Source organism: Crocodylus siamensis, chromosome 2, assembly GCF_052110815.1.
Source record: "Crocodylus siamensis isolate JL-2025a chromosome 2, ASM5211081v1, whole genome shotgun sequence".
Lineage (NCBI taxonomy): Eukaryota > Metazoa > Chordata > Crocodylia > Crocodylidae > Crocodylus > Crocodylus siamensis.
In genome coordinates this window covers 160,359,824-160,383,962 of record NC_143396.1, presented here as the reverse complement: position 1 = coordinate 160,383,962, position 24,139 = coordinate 160,359,824, and the positions used below count along the sequence as shown (strand labels likewise).

The 24,139-nt window shown below is 39.1% G+C and overlaps 1 protein-coding gene across 5 annotated transcripts in view; it reads right to left on the bottom strand.

Annotated features, from left to right (window-relative positions):
• ANKRD17 (ankyrin repeat domain 17) overlaps nt 1-24,139 on the bottom strand; it is a 197,678-nt gene that overhangs the window by 59,373 nt on the left and 114,166 nt on the right. For 4 of the 5 annotated variants that reach the window (XM_090031949.1, XM_090031944.1, XM_090031946.1 and 1 more), the window contains exons 6-15: nt 20,886-21,119; nt 18,698-18,792; nt 9,477-9,714; nt 8,743-8,934; nt 8,324-8,433; nt 7,753-7,840; nt 5,423-5,550; nt 4,755-4,898; nt 4,017-4,119; nt 1,775-2,533 (exon numbers count right to left, since the gene is read on the bottom strand). In XM_090031949.1, coding sequence (XP_089888075.1) covers nt 1,775-2,533; nt 4,017-4,119; nt 4,755-4,898; nt 5,423-5,550; nt 7,753-7,840; nt 8,324-8,433; nt 8,743-8,934; nt 9,477-9,714; nt 18,698-18,792; nt 20,886-21,119 — 2,091 coding nt within the window. The remainder of the gene's footprint in view (nt 1-1,774; nt 2,534-4,016; nt 4,120-4,754; nt 4,899-5,422; nt 5,551-7,752; nt 7,841-8,323; nt 8,434-8,742; nt 8,935-9,476; nt 9,715-18,697; nt 18,793-20,885; nt 21,120-24,139) is intronic. The other variant, XM_090031948.1, reaches the window with a different exon arrangement.

The following is a 24,139-nucleotide window of genomic DNA, read 5'->3' as shown; positions in this document are numbered from 1 at the left end:
GAGCTGTACTGGCCAGAAACCCTGGTGTGGACCAAGTGCTACAACTATATCAGGAAGTCCTTGCTACCCTGGCCAAACATTCTTAGTGCAGACATGTTCAATTTCTCATTTAACTCAAGAATTTTTAAGTACTTAAGATGAAACAAACAGGTGGTTTTCTATGCCAAGCAGCAAGTAAAAACAACTTCCAGTATAACTCAACCAAAGCCTTCTCTAAGATCTAGAAAACAATGAACAGAGGTCATGAAGTCTAAGGAGTTCATATCAGTATTAAGCCAAACTCATCTTCCACGTAATATGCCATCCTGAACCCATATTTTACAAGTTAGGTTTCACAAGTACTGGGCAACTTATCTATACAGTTTATTTAGTCTATAAATATTATGTGGGTGACTTCACAAATTAGATGGTAGGTAATTCAACAATGAATTTCTTCCAACTAAAAAACTAAGTTTGCCATCAAGGGATCTTCTTTGGAAAAAAGCATGCAGATCTAATAAAAACATGACACAGAAATGTGTTTCAGAAGCCAACTATGCAAAAATCTACTCTTCCAGAAAAGCATTTGGAAATATTCAAATGGATGCCATCTAATACAGAATATTAAACACAGTACTTGTACTTACATTTAATTACTGCCAAAAATTACATTAATTTAATCTGACAGGTGTGTCTACCAATAGTAGGCTCCTAGCAATATGAGTATTCATGACTAATACCAATCAATAACAAATCAATCAATTTTCTTGAGTGTTAATTTAGATTTTGCCTGGCAGCATTTTCAAACCTACATGCCTAAAACCAAGCTCTTATAACACTGAATTGAATTTCAAAGGGGCCAAGTAGCAATAGATCTCATTGTCCTGGACAGAGAGAGAGCTGGTTCAGTAATTCGAGGGGGTGGGAGGGGGTTAGGGGGGAGGGAAATCAAACCATTCCTTATGAGCTTAATTTTTAGGCATCCAGGTTTGAAAACTGTCCTGAATATTTGAAAGTATTCCCCATTTCATTCTCTGGCCGACAATACAATTTGTTCTTGCAACTTCCCCAGTATCTAGACAATGACAATATAGCTTTAACATCTCTAGGCTCAGATTCCAGATTAGCCCACTGATGTGACTCTAACTGGTGTATGCCAACATAACCAGCACTTCGTAGTTAATATTTTTAATTTAAGATCAATAATGATGGTTATAATGTAATATTAACAGAATAATCTGATAAGGTAATTTAAAAGTTGCAATAAAAAGAGGCTTACTGTAAAAATGCAATTGCTTTAGTATTTCATTTGTTTCAGTTTTCAAGGGCAACTGTAACTCAATATTAGCTTCTTCTGATTTCTAACCATATGTCTAATTTGCTTACAATTCAATTTTATGTCTTAAATAATAACTTTGAAAGGTCAGCTATGGCAGCTGTAATTTTAAATGCAAATGCCCATTTAAGGTAGAGGCTTGCTAGATGTACAATAATGTAGACAAGGCCTTTCCAAAAACCTATTTCTTAATAAACCGGTACAAGCATTGAAGAATGACATTATCACGCTACTGTTCTAGAGCTGGAAATGGGTTTCAATACTACTAGTGATTCATTTGTGGCTTAAACATCTAGGCAAGATAAAATGCCATTTCTCAAATATAACATACCAACCTGTCAAATGGGCATGACCTCATTCTTGTAATAGTTGAAACAAAAACAAGGGTGTGGACATACCCTCAATGGCTGGCTTTAAGCAAATCATATATTATACCTGCTCATAACAATATAAACCCACCTGCCATGATGTCATCCAGCGTGTCATTGAGGGTCTGAGCAGGGCTGGCTACCATTAACCCTTGCTGTGTTTCTGTCAGAATTCCTTGCCCCAGCCCCGCCAGCTGTGCTTGGCCCAATACTGGCTGTCCAACTATAACACCTTGCAGTTCTGTAAGATTTGCGATGGACCCTGGAGGTAAGGAACCTGTTGCCAGAGGCAAAGCTTGTGGCATCGCCAAAGGCTGAATTGGTGCAAAACCCATCTGTGCAGCAGTTTGCTGAGGATCATCTTTGAGCAAGATGGGGTCCACTTGTTGTAACCGTGCATACTCTCCCTCTGAAAGCTGTTCTCCAACCCCAACAGGAGTCAGTAGTCCCAGATGCTGGCAAGACTGCTGTTGCTGCTGCTGCTGCTGAAGCTGAATTCTTTGCGCTTTAACCTCTAGATATTGCTTTTTTAGCTGCTGCTGGGTTTTCAGTTGTAATTCTCGCTCTACTTTCTGCAGTTCCTCCAAAATCTTTTGTTTCTTCTGAATTTGTTCCTCTCTCGTTTTGTTCAGCTCCTCAATCTTCTCCTTGGTGAGCTGGTCAGCATGTGCCAATTCCAAGGACTGCAGCTGAGCATTCTTTTCTATGGCTTCTTTTATCCTCTGCTCCAGCTCTGTTAACTTGCCCTGAGCCTCTTCTACAATGCTCTCTGGAGACTGATTGGTGATGTAACCCTGTACATCCTGGTTGTTTGCTGGCAAATGGCTGCCGGACTTTTGTTTAGAAGCAGCTGTGTGAAAAAGAAACCCCCTCAGAACCAATGGAAGTGCACATGAATGGCATCCTCATTATAGAGCTACTGTTTGGATGTTTAATGGGCAGTTATGCACCAAGGTACGGCACCCATAGAAGGTGGAAGAGTACTGTAAGGCCCTTGGTAAAGAAAACCACATCTAATTTTAAGTTTTAATACAGTGGTACAAAGCTGTGCTACAATAAGATATTTATTCCAAAATTCGTTTAATATCTGCAAATAAGAAATGACTGCCTCAAGACCTGTAGTATGCAAGTGGTATGTTCAGATTAAAAAAAGCAAGGGAAGAAGACACTGTCTTTAGACTTGATGGTTTGTGTTTGGAGAGTCTGCCAAGTTAATTGCATGGAAAAGCCTAAAGCCCAGAAAAAATGTCAATATTTGAGGGGTAGGGAAAGTTTTCCTGTAGATAATCAGCTTTGTAACTAACTTGGGTGACAGAGTTTCTAAAATCTTTTACTAAGAATACTGAATCCTTTCACACTTGGAGTCCAGCTGTATCAGCTTGACCTCCAGTATATTAGAACCTCGAGTATTAAGGAACTAAATTCAAATCAACACTCTGAATGGGCATTTACAGCCTTTAGGTGGTCCACATGGAAGACATGAATTTGCATGGGTTCAACCTCAGTTCCCAAACCAGGAGAGGCACGGAATTCAGTCTTCACATTAAGAACACACAATGGACTTTGTTGTCCAATACATCTTTTGTGAGCAAGTCCAAAACAATTTAGCAGACACTGTCTGCTGTACCAGATAGAAGATCTACATGTTATAAGTAAAGGAGAAAAGTGATTAAAATTAAGGGTGGAAGGGAAATTAAAAACCAGTACTTCTATCAGTTGCTTTGAGTAAAACTTAAGCAATATTTGGAGAATACAGGCATATATACAAAATATATTTTATCACACACATACCATATTATGTAGAACTTTATATTATATTAAAAATTAGTATAAAAATGCAGAATATCTGAATTAGATGCAAAATTAAGCGTCTAAAGTGGACTGGAGTCACATTTCACGGAGTCAACATTTTACAATCCAATCCAAGAAATTCTGCCTATAAAAGATCGTCAAGCCCTTATCCAAACCATCATCTTAAAAATGTAAAATGCAAGCCAACTATGGTATTACTGACAATTTTAGAAATCTAAAATTATCCTTTATTAGGCTTAAACTGGTTGTCAACTGACAGTTCACATTAGTCTTGACAACCAACCACACATTTTGTAATACTTATGAAGGCAGATATCATGACAATTTCCAATTGTCAAAAAAAAAAAAAAAAGGATAACCAATAGTTAACATTTTATTTGGGTAACAACAGTCTTTAGAAGTTTTCTTGACTGATTCCATGACCATTTTCTATAAGAACTTCTCATCTAAGTGAAAAAGCAAGGCTACATTTTCTACCTAGAAAAGATTTTTAAAAAGTAATCTGCAGAACTACAACTGACCTTTACTTCTGATGGGTAGGGTTGTAGCGACATTGGCAGGGGGTTTGTCAGGCTCCTGGGGTGGGACGACCATGGGCAGTGCCTGCACTGGTACACGAGGAGCCTAAAACATTGGACACTAATAGATTACTTTTCTTCTCTCTCTATGTACTTAACCTAGAGACTATACTTCAATAAAATATAAATAAACTGTATATATTACAAAAGTTGCATGCATAACATTTAGCAGATAATGTTTAATACCTTTTACAGTCTCAAATTCAAATGTCAACAGTTGCTAACAGTTTTTCATTACTGTAAATTTGGTTCCTGAGAACTCCACACATTTAACAAACAGCAAATATTGTAAACTAACCACCACTTCAAATATGGCAAACTACTGTAGACCAGCAGTGCAAATTTTGCCACAGCTGTCTGCAAATATTCTAGTAAAGCTTCTCACTGTAGAATTGCTATTTTTAATTACAGACACATTTCCCCTTAGTGTTTTTCAGTAAAATTAACAAATTAAGAGGAAATGTTTAAGAGATGCATAGTAAAGCTAATACTTGATCTTCAGTTTGGTCTTCAAATTTGCCATTTTTTTCACAAAAGCTCACCAAGTAATCTATAATACACGCTAGCTTATGTTTCAGGACATGAAAACTGAATTACTGCATGTGTTTACTGCCTGAACTTTAATCGGAAATGCAAAGGAAAGGAAGTTGTGTGTCAATTATATTAGCACTCGCATCTTACCCTATTTAAGTCATGGGATGGAGGGGTCAACTGGGTGGCATCAGGTGCAGGAGCAGAAAGCAAGTTGTTTGGATAATCTAAGAGGTAACAAACCACGCTGGTATGACCACCTTTGGCTGCCTCTATTAACATAGTTGAACCATCCTGCAAGAGACCACACACTGCTTTAGAAAAAGAGAATAGCATAAGACTCACTGAATCATTTTGTCAGCTGAGAGAATGATCTATATACAACATCTTCTAAAAAGGCATGTCGCTGTCACAATTTCTTTCAAAGTTCTTGGTTCTTTAGAAGTGCTTTGAAACCTTAAAATTCAGTTTTAAAAATAAACACAACAATGTGCATTAACACTAAAAAATCACAAGAAAGTTACATTTTTTCCTAAAATTAATTATTCTCTGCCCATTTGGAATCTTACTAATTCCATCTACCTTCTTGGGAAAAGAATTCATGACTTTGTGGGTGATACACTTACACTCCCTCAAGCACTACTTAGGGCAAAATTCATTTGGACAAGGGATGATTCTGTTTAGTATTTTCAGTGTTCATAATGTTGTTATGAACTCCATTGCATGTATTCCAATATATTTGAGTATGTCACATTTATTTCTAAAAGTAAGAGTAACCAGAAGATAATGTTTAAAAAAAATAAAATGCTAAAGCATACTTTTAGTCTGTGTGTAGGATCAGCTCCATGAGCTAGCAATAACTCCACAACTGCCAAGTGACCTCCTGCACAGGCCAGTGACAGTACTGTATGATCATTGTTAGCTGTAGTCCGATTCACATTTGCTCCTTGAGTGTATGGAAGAGAAAAAGGATGGTGAGGAAAAGTTAATTTACAGAAAGATTTTACAATTGTAACAACTGTTGCAAATTTCTTGTTCCAAAAATTAATGCCTACTTCCACATTAAACTAAAATAAATAAATACACAACAACAAACACATTTCAAATAATACTCCGTGGTAACAGACTTATGATCTATACAGCAACATTGGGCAAATATTATGCCTTACTGGTTTCCTCCATTTTGCTGATTAATATGAAAACAGAATTTCTGACAAAAACGTATTTTATTTGTTAGGCAATTGCTAAACACAGAGAAGGGAAAATACCAGGAATATTAATCTTTTGAAGTCAACCATCTATACTTATAAGCATGAAATGAAATATCTTACAGCATGTGATATTATTAGTCAAAGTGTGACAGCAACTTAGTTGCATTATTGCCTCCCATTACTATAGGTGCCAGCTTTGTTTTCTGATGGTGAGTGCTTTCTTGGGGGGTGGAGGGAGGAGTGGGGAAAGCAGCCCCGCACATGCCCAGAAGAGGTGGCGTGTTACTTTAACCTGGCTCGTCCAATATCTGTAGAGATCAGGTGCGTTAGGGGAGTGTTTTTGGGTGCTTTTACCCACTAGCTGATTGAATAACCTTTAGCTAAAAACACCAAAAAACCTCACCGAAGTGCCTGATCTTTACCGACACTGCTGTGGCTTGTGGGGGCTGAGCACCTACAATTTTTTTTCATGGGTGCTTGAGCCCCAGAGCATCCATGGAGTTGGCACCTGTGCCTGTTAATCAAAAGGACAGAGAGCCCCTTTTTTAGTCAGTGGCAAATAGTAACCAAGGCAGACAAGGTTCTTTGGGTAAATCTGATATCTTTTATTAGGCCAACTCATCTGATATCTTTTATTAGACCAACTCAAAGAGAGAAAAGTTATCAGATTTACCCAAAAAGCCTTGTCTGCCTATGTCCTTTGACCAATATGGCCACAACCTATACCCCGGAAATAGTAACTAATGTATTCAGAGATTTTTCACCCTCCAAAGTTCAACGGGAAAAGGATGCCAACATGAAGACTATGGACCAATTAGGGATATCTACATCTACATTAGGGATGTAGATATCCCTAACTGGTCCATAGTTATCCTTAAATAAGTGCCTGTTTAAACTCCTCTAATGATGTTGGTTAAACATAACACATACCCAGCACTCGTGCACTAAGACTAGTCCTCCCCCACCCTCCCAAGTCAGCATGCAGGAAGAGGGAGGCAGAGATGGAACTGCATAGTGCAATTAGTCTCCCCTCCTCCTTCCCAAGTTAGCAAGACAATGCAGGAGAGGGAGGTAGAGGTGGAGTTGCATGCTATGACTAGTTGCCTTCCTGGGGCACTACTCCATTTCTCTTCTTCGCCAGACTGTGTCTGGCACAAAATGTTACCTATAATGCATTAACAGTATAAATATACTTACCGTTTAACCTTTCACATCCCTAGGACTGATTAGGTTCTAAAGTAGGGCAGAAAAACTTTGTAAAGTAGTAAGCTTGGCATATGGAAGAATGTTAATAATGGATCAAAATTGTGACCCAAACTCAATTTTATGGCTGATTTCTGGTTCTGCAACATCACTCACAACATTTTTGTTGTTGTTTTATGAAAAGACATCTAACATGAATTCAATTTTTAAACATATGCAACACCCAGATTTCATCATCTTCAACCAGATAAATAGGTGGATCCAAGAAATCTGATTTTGAGAGCCCCAAAGCCATACCATGATTCCCAATGAACTCAATGGTAATAGGTGATCATTTAGAGCCTAAGCTTTTAAATTTGAAAGTAATAACCTATGAAAATTAGCTGCTTAAATAACTCCAGAAAGTTATTAAAATAGATCTAATGAAGGTGAGAGCAAAACTATAGCTTATATGGCCTACAAGTAACCAATATGCTGATAAAATGATAGATAAAATTAACAATTGGGGATCAAATATATATTTAACTAAAAAATTAATCATATGTGAAAAGCAACTAAGAGAATGAGCATGATTCAGTTAATGATTTTTTGAATGCAACACAAATGCTCTATAAAATACCGTATTAAAAAATTGTCTTTGTACCAGCATTATCTAAACCTATATTGTAAACATGTATGCACATCTTTGATACTTCCTTTCAAAGGAATTATTATGCAACTTTTCAAAAACTCACCTTTGCTAATCAAGAACTGAACAGTGCAAACGTGACCTGCTCTTGCAGCTTTCATTAAAGGAGTTCTTCCACCTTCCGACTCATGTTCCTAGAAAGAATATGAAAATTAAAGATTCTAAAGGGTTTTAAAATCCAGACTACAGCATTTCATAAATTAAAACATTTTACTGTTTAACAACTGGTGATAATCAAAGCCTAACTTAAATTAATGGTAAGACAGGATTTTGTATACACCTTTATAAAAATCTCTTAATTTTTTGATGAAATTATGATGTATTAAAATGTTCAAAGTAGAAAATGATTAATGCTTGGGCCATGTTTCTTACACACACACACTCTTAACAAGCTCACAGCTTGCTTCAATTTTTTTGGCACTGTAAGGCTCTACAGGTATTGTGATGCTGGGATGACACAAATTCCCATGTGATAAAAAGCTATCTAAATCATCATTTATGCAACTAATGTGAAATATAATAAAGAAAAAGCAAGGCAGACACTTTTTTGCACTGAATACAAATGTAAAATGTAGCTTTTTAAAAAATTATCATCTTAAATAAAGGCAACTGCTTACCAAATCTGCACCTGCCTGAAGTAAGACATCTGCTACATCTGTGTGACCATTTTCACATGCATATGTCAGTGCTGTGTCACCTGTTGCTGTTGTTGCATGCACATTAGCCCCTGAAACAGTACAAACAAACATGCAAGCATTATGTGATACGCTAGAGAAAAATGCAAGTCTCTATATTCTTCAGCAAAAGAGACTGTACAACTTGAAATCTAGTCCTCAACACTTAACAAATATTTAAAGAAACATTTTTATCAGCTATATCTGACAAAAATTCTGTTACAAATCCCCTCTAAAATGAAGCTTCGGCTATTAAATACTTAGCATTGATAAGCATATACCAAAAATATCAAACATAAAACATCTATACCAACTCACTTTTTTCCATGAAAAATAAAAGAACCCACAAATCCACTCCATACCTGCAGCTAGTAAATATTTAACAAGCTCCAAATGACCCTCTTGAGCAGCTTCCATTAAAGGTGTGGAACAACCAAGTTCTATGTCAGCACCTGCTTTAATAAGAAAATCAGCAACCTCCAGGAAACCTCCACAGCAAGCTAGAGTTAGAGCAGTTTCTTGAGTCTCTTCTGTCTGAGCATTGATGTTTGCTCCTTCCAAAAAGAAAAGCAAATCCCACCCAAGCTCAAATTAGTTATTGAATCAGATATTAAAAAAAACAAACGTAAAGTTGATTTTTAACTGTCAGATAGTTTAGTTATAAAAAGAATTACTGTGTTGGTCACAAATCACTTCAGTATGTTTTATGCATCTCTGACTATTCAGTGATTGCTTATATAATCACATTAAGCAATATTAAGTTTCTTAAAGACTAACATTCTCCAAGTGGGTTTCTGTAGAGGTTAACTTAAAGATACGAATTACATATACTGATTGATTAGCATGTAATGCTAGTCTGAAAAATATATGGTCAGATTACCAGTTACTGATACTTATCACTGCTAATTTGAACTCATTAGAAAATCATAACTTTGTTTTAAAAGGTCAGCTTGATACAATTGAAAGACGGCTACTAAAAGCAATAAATATGCAAGCATTTTAGTTAAAAACAAGCTCTTAAAATTATCAAGTACATTCATAATCCTACATGCCAACAAACATTTTAAAGTTTGAGTAGTTACATTATTTTAGTTACCTTGACCTAGCAATAATGCCACCATTTCCTCATGGCCTTCTCTGGCTGCTTCCATTAGTGGTGTGTAGCCTTCATCATTTACCTCCTCCAAGTTAGCTCCACGTTCAATTAATAATGCTGCCAGCTCAACATGCCCACCACAGGCTGCCAAAGTTAATGGAGACTCAAAAGAATCAGCAGGCATATTCACTTGAGCACCACTGTCAAGGAGTAATCTAGCAACTTCCACATGCCCATCCTAAGAATTAAAAAAAAAACAAAAAAAAAAACAACCAAAAACCAGATGATGAACACAGTACATCTATCACTTACCTTGAAGTTAGTACCTAAAATGCATATATTACCCCATTCACAAGAGGTAGTTATGACTGTGATATTTAATTGAAATCAAAGAATTTAGAAACACAAAATGCATTGAAGATCAATATAAAGTTGTGGAACATACTACCTTCAGACTTATCTGTAAAATTCAAAATAGCTACAATCAAGTAAGGAAGTTAGTGCAAAGATTCCAAATATCAACTATTAGAACCTTATAAAGTTCATCAATAAAGAATAAAAGTTGCAAGGAATAAAGTTAGCAATTTCAGAGCACACACTAATATTTATCAAAATATACAACAGGTACAACAGGACTATGAAGCACTCATGAGATGGAAACAATGGACAATTTGTACTTGAAATATTAATATAATATAGCCCCCTAATCAGCAAAATATATTGTTTCTCTCTAAGCCACTGGTAACAAGCGTTTCTTGCTTGCATGCGTTTAATTCCAAGATAACCATATAGTCTTACTGAGAAAAAAAAAAATGTATTAAAAAATAAAGATGCATTCAGAAATATCTCCCCCTCCCCTTCCCCCCAATTTTGTTGCAAGATTTACTTTAGTCTCAGATTTATTAAGTGCTTTCAGGTCTAATTAAAAAAAAAAAAAAAAAAAAGCTAAAAAGCTAACTTTCTCTAAAATATTAGTTGAGCTAAAAAGTGTGTTTTTAAAGGTCCATTTCCCTCTCAATTGCTCAACTTTGAATAGCTTGTAACTAGCTATGCAGTCTTCTGGGCAAGACAAACCTGAAATTTTACCCAGGTAGAAAAATGCCAAAAGCAAAATTTCAGACCTTTAATATATCATACAATATTTTTTTAAAGTACACAAACCCCATTTCTCCCCTTAAAGGCTTCCTTAGTTGGTGTCCTTGTTAGTCAGGATAGCAATCACCAAACTGCCATCTATGAAATAAACAAGTTTTCCTTTCAACAGACTATCTGGGTAAGTGTGACATACTTGTCTTCAATGACAACTTCTGAAGCACTATCTTTCAAACTTCAGACCTCCTGGTTTGTAAAACTGCACTCCTTTCTTAGAGGTAGCAAACTTCTGCTGCTGAAATTTATTTGCATAAGACCATCGAAATAAAGGAAAGCAAAAAGCAAAGACAAACATTCCCACCCTCCCATCTTCTCCAGCAGCACTGAAGTTAATCACAGCAATATCCATTTACCAGAAGCAAGTGTACATTTGGTCAAAATGGGATTGTTAGTTAATGAGAAGAAAAAGACAAGATCAGAGAAGTTAGAGGTATTTTTTATTAAATACTCTCCTCGACCCATTCTACAATATTGTCCATTTTTCTAATTACTACATATAGCATAGGAAAGAAGACCAGACTTTCAGACACCAACTGTTACAGCTTTTTGGCTTTGTGTCTTAATGTATATAGTAGGCTGGAGTCAAAACAGTGAGAAATAGGTCGACTTAGTCACTATAAATCATCTAAGGAAAAATACGCTGTTTAGAAATAAGCGAAAGACCTCTCAAGGAGTAAGTCTTTAGCAGGAATTCAAAACCTCCTATAAAAAAAATAAGCAAAACTACCTTAATTGGAAGGATACAAAGTTCAGGACTAAAATTAAACTTAAAAAAAAATACATCCTGAAAAAGGCATCCAATTGGTCTGCTTTCCCTTAACCTTGAGTATCCTTATATCTAAACCAAAACCGAACTGCATATATGCTTCAAGCCTTATTCAAAATAAAATGCATATTCTCCATGTTAAAATGGGATCCAGAAAACTCTACAGATGCCTGAAGGAAAACATGCGCTTTGCAGTAGGTTTGATGGTTAAAAATCTAGGACAGCAGTTGTCAACCAGGGGTAGGCGTACTCCTAGGGGTACTTAAAAAGGTCACAGAGGGTACAAGGGGGGCTCCCACCACTGCGTGCACCCAGCAGAGGCCTGGGGGGCATGTGCCCCCACGACCTGTGCACAGGGCAGAAATGGCTCCCAGGGCACGTGCAGCAGTGCGCAAAGCCCAGTGTGCAGTGGCAACTGCCTCTACCTAGTGCACAGAGATCGGGGGGAACATCCCCTCCAGGCCTACACCAGGGTGCACGCAGTGGCAGGAGCCTCCCACACCCCTGGATGAGCCACCCAGGCTCCGAATGTTCCAAGACCTGGCCCGGCCAGGGCCCCATTCACCCCAACCGCTGCCCCTGCCTGTGCCCCACTCCCTTCCTCACCATCGGGGCTTCAATTTGGCCCTCACATGGCCCTTTCCCCTCCTCCACAAACTTACCTGCCTGGGGGAGGGAGGGCATGTGCACATGTTCAGCCCCCTAAATAATTTTAATATAAAGGGGTACATGAGCTGAAACTTTGAGACAGAAGGGGTACACTTGTTAAAAAAAAAGGTACAGAACCCCTGCATCATCATCCAAGTGACCATGCAAATGTAAAAGCCAGGAAACTTCACAAATGACACCATCTCAGCAAGCACTTTAGCTCCAGCTTTGAGACCTTTTGATTTTAAAAAAAGTGGTAGTACCAAGTATCATATGGGTAGAGCACGTCTCCCAGGAGGACCAAAATTCTTTGACATTATCAGCCACCTACAAGTACACCTTGATCCCTGATGAAGTTTTGTCTGCTCTTAATTAAACCAGTGACTGCCATTTTCGCTCAGCTAAAAACTCACTGCCTTAGAGGTTCTTTCTGCAAATAAAGTATAAAAACTGTTTGTCTGACATATTAAAGGACTTCATCATGTGCAAATAGTATCTTATACCCTTTCTGACATCCAGGGAGGCAAACTTGATTTCCTTTGGATAATAAGATCTGGGACATCTAAAAGGCAAGATGATGACCTAGTTAAAGTAAAATGGCAACACTACTGTTGGGAAAAACTCTTGGGCTATACACAGAAGAATCTTATTCAACCAGGAATAATCATGGGAAAGGTTCCTTAACTGCAAAAGCTGGCCAAAGCCTGTTTACCTGTCCTAAGCTGATCTAATAAGATATCAGAAATTCTCTGTTTGCAGCAAGGAAGACAAAATATGCTTCAGAGAGTCAGAAACCTACCGTTTCTGAAGACCAGACTGAGGCTTAATCTATTTACTATGGGACAACTACTGGTTTAACTAAATTGGCACCATTACAACACCCAAGCCTCCCTGAAAGACAAATGATTTGTTATCACAGATACATCAGCTATATTCCTATTTGCCATAGCTATGCAGAACTTTATAACAGACAAGGCCTGAATGGTCTGAATCAGTGGAGGCCGAACTTTCTGCCAGGCATGTCAAGCATTAGCCCTTCCCAAATGCCACTCCAGTCCTTCCTCTGCCTGATCTGATGTTCTTTCTGCTTTCTTCCCTGTGCTACTGTCCAATTTGCTGCTTTGCTTTCTCTGCCGCTTCACTGCCTGTCCTCTCCCCAGTTTGCTGCATGCCACACAGAAGCTGCCTGTGCCACTTGTGGTACCCATGCCACAGGTTGACCACCCCTGCTCAAACTCACTGCATGTCCACTGCAACGGTCTTGCCACTGGTTTAATGAACCTTGCAATGTAAGGACATCCATTTACAACTGAACAGCAGCTTTAGAGTCTTGGATTTTCTTACGTTACTTTAACAGTAACTAAGGCTTGCTCAACACACAACAATTTTACCGGAGTAACTAAAGGTATTTAGGCATTTCCTTATACCTACAATTAAGATAAATCAAAGCATTTTTTTTATGAACACTGACTGGTTTAAACCTTGTTGATATAGTCAGCCTGCCCTGATAAATGTACAAGTACAAGGTAAATAAATATGGAAGTCTGATTTTTTTCAGTAAGCACATTTAAGTTAAAATCAGTGGAATTTTTTTTAGAGAAAATCCCTTACTCAGAAAGGCTACTGACATTTAAGAGAAAGGTTAGACAGTTTCTTATAGAGACCCTGTAGATGCCACATTAGTGCTTACAACAATGTTTCTCAGCCCATGGGTTGTGACCCAAAAGTGAGCTGCAAGTTTTTAAGGAGTCGTGGGGAGGTTTGAGGGAAATGATGCAAAGCTGCGTGGCATTTTTTGTTTTGTTTTGTTTTGTTTTGTTTGGTGGGGAGCACACAGCACAACAGTAAAGCAGTGGGAGAGGGAGTGGGCCGGACACAGCAACTGGAGGGGAAGTGGGGGAAGAGAAAGGGGAAGGGGAGGCAGACACACTGTGTTGGGAACCATGAGGGTGTGCGTCACAGCAAGATGATAGTTATGCTAATGGGTCCCAGTGTGATAAAGGTTGAGAACCACTGTTCCAGAATACATACCAAATATAATAATACTCAGGAGACTGTAGCCTTCTTAAATTAGGGAAAGATGACTACTAATTCTTCACAAAAACTGAGTTAAGGAATAGTTACTTTTAAAGGTTTGGGCAGCAAGCTTTTGAAAGTGCTCTAGGAAGCTGCTCACCCAGCTTTCCTTACTAGCATCATGGCCACACCTGAACAACCATAACTTTCATTCCTACATCTCTTGCTTGTGTATCAGTGGGCTATGTGAGCTATCCTCTCCAAGTTAAAAAGGCCCAGGGCTCACCCCTGCCCTCCCACCCCATGGAGGCCACTCAAGGGAGTTGGCTATGGGCAAAGGGCCTAGCATTTCTTACCTTCATAAACTTGGTCCCTGACAAAGGCCCATCAAGTAGCTGGTTAAGGTTTGTTGTGAGAAAAAAGAAAGAAAAAAAAAATGAAGAAAAGAAATGCCTACTCTAATGATTCAAAAGCTCCCTTAAGTGGTAGAACAGTTCTAGCTGAGTAACAATTCTCTTCCTTTCCACCAAATAGATTATATGCTTAAGTATACCACAAATTTGGAAAGCTACCAGTGCCTCAATCATTATAATAAAATAAGTTCTAAATATGTATATCTTGGTGTTTGACTTTGGTTCTTTTTATCATGGAAAAATCAGAGCTCCTTCTGCCTCCTTTGCTCACCATAACGTGGGTCCAGCTTGTAGGTGTCCCACCAGGTCCTTTGTGGTGCTGAGCAGCCCTGATACGCTAATGTCCTGCCCATATCCCTGAACCTGCCATTGCCCTTCACTCCCAGCCCACACCCCAGCTCTGCCAGTGCCCCTCACTCCCAACCATGTCCCTCCCCCACAACACCCCTCACTTCTACCCCACAGTTCCCTGTCCCTGCCAGTGCCCCTCACTCTCACCCTGCAGTCCCCCCGCCCCTGCTGGAGGGGCAGGTGCCTCCAGGTGGGGCCTGCTGGCAGAAATCTGGTGGTGGGCTCACCGGCAGCACTGAGTGCTGCCTCAGACCCCCTGCTCCACCACAGCCCTGCTGCTCGGACTCCTTCCCCCAGCACCAGCAGGCACCTGCCCCACCCACACACAGACCAATCTCTCCTGTGCATCCCTACTGCAAACGCTCATGCTCATGCCCTGGCCCTTCAATCCCCACTCCTCATAACTTACCTGTATCCAGCTGCTGGGATACAGTATAGCATAAATCATCTTCACCCACATGCAGGTGCTTCCTACAGAATCCTAAAGAAGTGAAACTGGTTCTGAAAACCATTTTCTAATTTGAAACTAATTTATTCAGATATAATCCTGACCAGGTTTAGAGCCTTTAGAGATATTTCATGAAAGAGAAGACTAAATGTATTCTTTAATGAGGATTTAGGCCCAGGAGTTGTCCTAAAGTGCTAGTACCATCATGAGGCATTATGCAGACTTATAACAAGGAGAAAATTCCAAAATAACTACTGGAATCTAGTAAAGGGATAACAACTGATTTAGCTCAAGGGGAATGAGAGTGGACTTTGAATTTCAGTTTGTAAAATTTCATAGATGGATGAGGGATTATGAGAACTTCTAATTTGTTCAATTTCAATTTCTGCTCTGCAGCTAGAAGAGTACCAAAATGTCTGCCTGCAGCTGAAGAGGCAATTAAAACCGCCTCCATCTGTACAATTTAGATCACACTTAGACCATACCCTCCTTGGCAGGATCATCTGTAGTTGCACTTCTCAACCTATGAACAATGGTGCTCAGATACCACTGTAATGGGCAGAGAGATGAAATGAGCTGATAACCAGGGATCGGGGTTTTACATTTCACATGGAAAAATACAGCTTTACACTTTTAAAGGAGAAAGAAAATCAAGAATTTTCCCCTTTAAAGGAGAAAACCAAGAGAAACCATAGAAAACCTTGCAAGGATCTGCCTGGGGCTGGGAGGAGCATGACTAGAAGTAGAGCGTGGCATGTGCATATGCACACACATGGCCAGCAAACATGGTGGAAGCAGCCCCAGCAGCAGTAAGTTATAAGGAGTGGGGATTGAAAGGCCAGGGCTAGGGGACCTTCCAGCAGACTATGCGAAGTGTGAGCATGAGTGTGTGCAGTAGGGATGTGCAGGAGACACTGGTGTGTATGGGTGGGGCAGGTGCCTGCTGGTGCTGGGGGAAGGAGTCCAGGCAGCAGGGCTATGGTGGAACAGGGGGTCTGTGCTGCCGGTGAGCCCAGCACCGCATTTCTGTCAGCAGGCCCCACCTGGAGGCACCTGCCCCTCCGGCAGGGCTGAGGGGACTGCAGGGCGAGAGTGAGGAGCACTGGCAGGGACAGGGAGCTGTGGGGTAGAAATGAGGGGCACTGGGGAGGAGAGACTCAGTTGGGAGCGAGAGGCACTGGCAGAGCTGGGGGCAGGGGTGGGCTGGGAGTGAGGGGCAATGGCAGGGCCAGGGATATGGGCAGGACATCAGCATATCAGGGCTGCTCAGCACTACAAAGGACCTGGTGGGATACCTGCAAACTGGACCCATGTTGTGGTGAGCAAAGAAGGCAGAAGGAGCTCTGATTTTCCATGATAAAAAGAATCAAGATCAAACACCAAGATATATACATATTTAGAACTTATTTTATTATAATGATTGAGGTACTGGTAGCTTTCCAAATTGCTTTAAAATTGTAAATATATCAATAAAACATTGTATTCAACTGAGATATATATACACATATATACACACACACACGCGCACACAAACATACACACAAGTGACATTTAATTTTAATCACGAAAGAACATAATTTTGGGGGAGGGGTTAATCAGAGAATTTGGGATTCTTTATCATAGAATTTGCAGTTTTTAAACAAAGAAAACCAGAATCCCTGTCAATAACTGAATGTAAAAGACCCAGAACTATTTCTGTAAATATCCACAACAGAATTTTTTTCTATACAAGAAAAAAATCCTCCCTGAACACCTTCCAAAGAGCAGAGAAGAAAGGGGAAGGGGAATACACATGCATGCATCACAGGATCGAAGAAGAATCTAAGAGCCAAAGCCCAGAATACTACAAAAATACAACCAAAGCAAAGCTATGATACAAAGGATTTAAAATACGGAATTCCTCATGGTGACAATTCATATAAATAAGGTGTTATACAACTGCTTAGTATAACTAGCATCTGAAACAAACTAAACTTTATCAAGAAATCTTGTTTATGAGTTGCTGCTGGAATCATATGTGAAAGTCAAAATATTACAAATTGCTGAACTAGACTAATGTGAAAATTGCTAGAATCCAAAATTGAATTTACAGACATCTTAAAAAAAACCCAATACAAGAGCACTGATAACTCTCATCATAAATTAAGCTTAAAATAATCATCTAACAGCATTAATATATGTAAAATTTACATCTGCAACTCCCTAATTTCTGTACAACCCTATCAGTGTATACTCTCAGCAAATTCCTATCTTGATGGTCCCCTAGCCAAGGGAAGTACCCAATATACTTGTTAAGTCTTGTCAACTTAGACTATGCCTTCAACTTCTGTTCTGATGGCATGACTTTTAAAAAAAGACAAATTAAGAAAAAAGGCAAGGATGTAATGATGACAAACACCGTCTTCCTGGACAGTGTAGCAAAAGAAATCCCCTATTCACTCCTAACATAGAATTGTGTTGTACTTTGCTTTTTTTTTTTTATTGTTCCTCCAACCTATTAATCCATTTAATTCAACTTTAAAATTAACATGCTGACCTAAATCTAAGATGATCCCCTAATTATTAGATTCTATACAAGGAAAAATTATAAATTTGTTTTCATTTTCCATATAATCTAATTTTTGGAGGATCATCTTAAATTCATTCCCCCCACTGCTGCAGTGGGGAAAAGCAGTGGTAGAGGGGCAGGTGGGGAAAGGTACTGGAAGGGCAAGCAGTGGGAGTCTAGCAGCTTGATTCCTGCCCCTTGCAGCCCGTTCTTCCCCATCCCTTGCAACCCCCTTCTGCCAAGATCAGGCATACACATTTTAAATGTAAGAGTACTATATTTTAAACTTTTGTTATATGTATATATTAGCAAGGCCACTGAGAATGTTCAGTTCAAATTATTACAATTTAGTTTCCTGTACGAAAATGTAATGGTCACCATGAAAGAAGAGCTGTATATGTAAAGTCAGTTACTGTAGCAATGTATAAATCTTAAAGTGAAGTACAGTTCACTACTACTCACTTACTTCAGTACATTCTTTAGGAAGATTTTCCTTGAAATGGCCTTAAAAAATCATCCTAATTTTTTCTTAGAGCCTGGCCTATGAGGTATGTATGTAGTAGAGACCATCACCACTACTGAGAGGGCCTGAAGTGGAAATAGCACAGACCATTCCTAGTGAGACATCAAATGAGTGCTCTTTTACACTATTTATTTTAAAGTCTCATTTTTAACCATGTTTTCTTTCTTCACCATCCAGAGGGCCATCAAGCAAGAGTAGGGAAAAAACCAAACGCTACTTCTAAATTATACTGCATTTGGTCATTTTTAAGTTGGATTTTGTAGCAAAAACTGGAAGGGATTACTGTTTTGTGGATCTTCTCCAATAGCTGAACAAATGTTAAATATGCTTCCAAGCTATAATAATATGTCTCTTACCATGCAAGCCTCCATTAAAGCAGTATGCATCTCATCTGTTTTGTGCTCCTGGTCTGCACCTGCCTCCAGCAGAAACCTCACCATTTCTAAATGGCCTAAATCAAAAATACCCAGTATTAACATCACCTCACAACAACTTTCAAAAGACATTTGTCATTTTTATCTATCTATTCACAGATTAACATACAGTGGAAGGTTCTGTTTAAAATATACAACCAGGATCAGGGCACAGCCAACTTATTACATTAAGAAAAAAGGAAAAATACCTCTAAAGGCAATAGTTTCCACCTTTGGCATTGTAAGTGAGAGCAAACAGTTAGACAACATTTACTGTAAATAGTGTCATGGCCCATAACAGTCATTAAGGTACTGCACAGGTACAGGTATAAGTTCAATATGATACAAGAATGTTAAATAGCACAAATTTAAGTTACTTAAATAAGAGTTGTTTATTTTAATACAAAATAATTCCTAAGCATTCTAATCTACCAGGATGCTTATCATGAATATTATGGACATAATACTGCCGAGTACTAGCTCATGTACCCTGTGACCATGTTACAGAAGATGGTTGCTGTGTATCGGGGTGAGCAATTATTTCAGCTGAAGGGCCACTTAATGAGTTCTGGGGACCTGCTGAGGGCCACAGCAGTCTCTATCTGTCTCTTTCACTTTGTCTTTCTACACAGCTGTGAACCCAGGCAGGAGCTGCTGCCCAGCGTCAGAACCTGCAGGCAGTGTCACAGCTAATGCTGATGCCTACCCAGCATGGCAGCAGCTCCTGCCTGGGCCCATGGCTGAGTGTTGCGGCTCCTGGTGAACTACAGCTTTGGCCAGGTTCTGGAGGAAAAGGGAGGGAGGGAGAAGAGAAGTGACAGACAGAGATCGACAGATAGAGACCTTGACACCCACCCAGTGCGGCAGCAGCTCCTGCCTGGGTCCATGGTTGATGCCACCGGTAGGTTCTGAATCAGTGCTCTGGCGGGAGCTTCTACCAAACCAGGAAGGCAGCAGCACAGCTGTGGATGGCCGCTGGCAGGTTCTGCATCTGAGTGGCTGAACCTGTCCACAGTGTCCACAGCTGACACCACTGCCCACCACTGCTGATACCATGGCCCCATGGGCCACATTCAGAGAGTTGGCAGCCATCCACCCTTGGGCCAGATTGAATCTGTTGGTGGGCTGGATTTGGCCTATGGCCATACTTTGTTCACCCCTGCTGTATATGCAGAGCTAGGCTGAATTTAACAGGCTGTTAGGCAACTAGCATTATCAGGATACTTTGATCCGGGATGAAACAGGCTCCAAGATGGTTGGCTACACTTGTACTGCTACAGTTTTATTACCTGCTGTGAAGGCTGGAGCAGAAGCTCTCTCCGCTCCCCTTTAAGCTGTTCCAAATGTACATTTTCCATACCCAAAGGAGTCCAGAAGATTTTTACTCTATGCCTGCATAATCTAAGATAGTTGCCCGATAGGGTTGCAAACCTTCCTGGATTGGCCGGGAATCTACCAGGATCAGCATCTACCTCCCAGTGATTGCTGAAAGCAATCTGGGAGACTGATATTGTGAAAGGGTTGAACAGTACAACTAAAGACATTATGTCATGTTGGGGAAAAAAATCTCCCAAAATAGCTTCAGTCAGAGTTGGTGACCCTGTTGCTTGATAACAAAAAGGCAACATGGATAAGCAGAGCAGAATATTAGAGACTTGAGGTCTATTTATGACTCATTACCCTCAGGCTTGAGCAAGCCACTTTAGTTCTGTTACTCAGTCCCCCCACCTCTATTTTACAGAAAATTAAACTGATATCCATTGTACAGTGCCAGATCTTTGCCATATTTTATTAATCAACTCTCATTTTAGAAGTTGGATATTATTATTTACTGCACAATACACATATATTTCACTAAACATTTCACTGATAGAGCAAGACTAAAAACCTTGGGTAAACCTACAATATAAATTTAGGTCGAGACTGTAATATACACTAATTAGCACCTTATGTGGTCAAATTAAATGTAATGGAGCTATCAAAGTAACAAGATACTAAATAGAGTTAGAGAATCTACACAAAATATATATTTACCTTATAACCTTTTAATTAATTTTTGTGCTGAACATTAAAGTTTAAGGAAACTGTTTATAAAAATGTTGGCAAATAAGTAAAGACCTCAATACTTCACCTTTATAACAGGCCAATGTGAGAGCACTCTCCTTAAATTCATTGGAATGCGTATTGATTCCTGCTCCATTTTCTAATAGCACTCTGGCTACTTCCACGTGGCCAGCACTTCCTGCTTCCATAAGAGGAGTATGACCATTTTCATTATGGTCCTCAATACTAGCACCCGATTCCAACAATACTTTCACAACATCTACATAGCCCCCAGCACAGGCATATGTAAGTGCTGTGTTGCCTAATACAAAGGGGGAGAAGGGAAGAAAATAAGAAGAGACAAATGTGTTAGATATACTGCCCAAACTTGAAATTCGTCCTCAGCCCCATTTCAAAATGCTAATATTAAGACAATTCTTTAAAAACAGCAGGCAAAAGATTTTTCAGGTGCAACTCAAAAACCAGTAGGATTAAAACGCATTTTCTCTCGCATGTAACAATGACAATAGACTGAAATGCTAAACCATGTGTTGAAGTCCTGAAAAGAATTAAAAATCGCCCCTATTTCATGCCACACAAATGTACAATTACTGCCATGAACTGTATTCATATTGAAGAATGTCAGTTTCACAATTCCAATTAAATTTGACAGTTTCAATGAAGAGAAACAGCTATGCACAAAGGAAAGCTTACATTGCTGAATTTATAAAAGAGATCTAATCTAAGTATTTTGGAGGCTGTTGCCTACAGAAGTTCATGCCTCTGAACTAATTAGTTGCTAAGGTGCCACCCTGCACGACCTTCAATAATTTTTTGCATAACACCAAAATATAATATCAAGAAGTTAGCTCTCTGTGACTAGATTCTACAAAAGCTAGAATCAGCATACTCTTATTAATAACACATGTTAATTTTATCTCAATGAATGCACCAGTATGAACACTCTGTGATTAACAGCAGCGATAAAGATAAGCTACTTTCTAACAACTAATTGATAATGTAAGTTTTAGTTTCACAATGTTCATTGTTTGTTTGTTGGCAGTGACCTGTTTCTCAAAAGACTATTTCAACAGCATCATTTATACCTTGGTTATCCCAAAACTGGTTAAGAACTCTTGAAGTGTAAGAGGAAAACAGATTTTTCTTCTTAAAATACAGCGACAAAAAAGATATGTGAAGTTATTCATTTAAACAGATTAGATGTGAATATAAAATATGGCAGAACTGCAAAGGGTAGCGAAACCAAACACTGTCTTTACACTCACCACATGTCCAGCAAATCTGTGCCAGAAAAGAACAAAGCCACTTGCAAAAAAAAGTTAAAAAGTACCCAAATTGTGTTCAAAATACTATTTTGAATCATTTATTGATATCTCCATATTTGTTATTATATGTTTTTCATAGCTGAGTTTCAATTCTGAATCTACTCAATGAGTTGGATTTTTCAGGCACTTATCACTTTTACAGAAAAAAAGCACTAGAGAAAAATCAAACAGATCAATACCCCCAAAGTACAAGTACTATGCCACTACTTTTTAGATGCATAGTCTCTGATACTTATGAATAAGAAGCATCTTATTGAAGTATTGCTCAAGAAAGAAATACTTCAATTTTATTATCTGCATAATAGCTGATAGTAAATACCTAAATCCTAGATTAAATATTTACTTATTATACATAACTGCAGTCTACCCAAGCAGCATGTAAAATCTAGAATCCATGTGAAAACCTGCACTTAAGTCAATGGAATTTTTTTTCTGACTTAAGGGTAGCTCCCCATAGCTCCTGCAATGCTTCAGAACAGGAGCTGGTGACCTTCAGCATACAATGAGGTCCAATCTGGCTTGTGCAGTAAGGGGATGGGGAGAGGAGGAGTAAAGCTCAGTGGCACAGAGCTGCAGCATAATTCCCATCCCCTCTGCTGAAGGGCCTGCTGCTCTGCTGCATCTGCATTTCCTTTGCTGCAGAGGGGACAGGACTCTTCAGTGAGGGTGACTGCAGACAGCTGGGGAGAGACTTCTAGCCAACAGCCATGGCCAAGCTGCAAGCTCAATATTAGCACTGTTAGCAATATTAGCACCTACACATGTAACCTGAAATACCCAGAGATTTCAAATAGGAATCCATAAAGACAAAAACTTTTAAACTTGCTATGGTTTTTCTGAGTTCTTTGCAATAGAATTGCTCTGCTATTTTACTGTAGTCAAAAAAATGAATGAACATTCAGGTCTAGCATTTTCTGAGGAGTGCCTTGCATCTAACAAGAACCAGTGCCTCTAGTGGTCCAGATAATGACTTTCACATCACAGAACTCAAAAGTATGGTCTCAGACCCATGTTACTATCAAAACATCTGCCACTCAAATCCTGAGATTTTCTTAGCACAAGGCAGTAGGAATTCTGTCATACACTGCTTAATCCAGGTTTTTTGTTTAATCCCTTCACCCCATTCTTCTTCAATGTTTTGATATTTAAGATTTGTTATGGTGTTATTATGGAATTAAGATTATTGTTTGTTTAATTTTATTAGTATGTCTATGCATGGGCATGTAAATTAACATGCCTCAAGCTATCCCAGTGACAAATGGGAAAATGATAAGCAGTGCCAATATCAAGATCACTCTCTTCCCTCCCTTTCGTTTTAACTCGTGTTCTTAGTGTGCATCTTGCTATTCTACTCCCTGCACTTTTGGGTGGGTTTTCCCCCCACCATTTTCATAGTGGTGGGGGGAGAACCTATCATTATGCAAATTTCATAATCAGTTCTCTCCTTCTCCATCTTTACACTTTGGTTCTTATTCTCCCGTACCACCACCTCCCCTATTGGGTTGCCATTTTTCCTTCTAATTTTGGCCACAAAGAACAGCCAAGATAGTTGATAGACAACCTTTCACACTTAAATTTCTACCTAACAAGTGCAGGACATGTTATTCAGTTTTGGAAACTGCATGTTGTGATCCAATATCTGCAAATGAAGATGGAATAAAAAAGGCAGTATTCAGATTTCAGACTAGCCCTACTGACAAGATCAGGAGTAATGTTGTATTTGTTTCTCAAAGAAAAAAATAGAAGTTACATACAAATCAGCACAGTTCTTTACTTTCCTGGGCACTCTTGCCTCAGGGAAACATCACAAACATAAATCCTCAAATCAATAAACAAACATAAATATGGTCCATAAAAGATTAACTCACAGTCCTGAGACTTCTGACTGCTGCTCTCTCAGCACCTCAATCTTCCTTCTCTCCCTCTGGAAAGAGTTCCCTGGTGTGGTGCTGCTGCTTCACAGCACCACAGCCTCACAGCCCCTGGGTATCTTTCC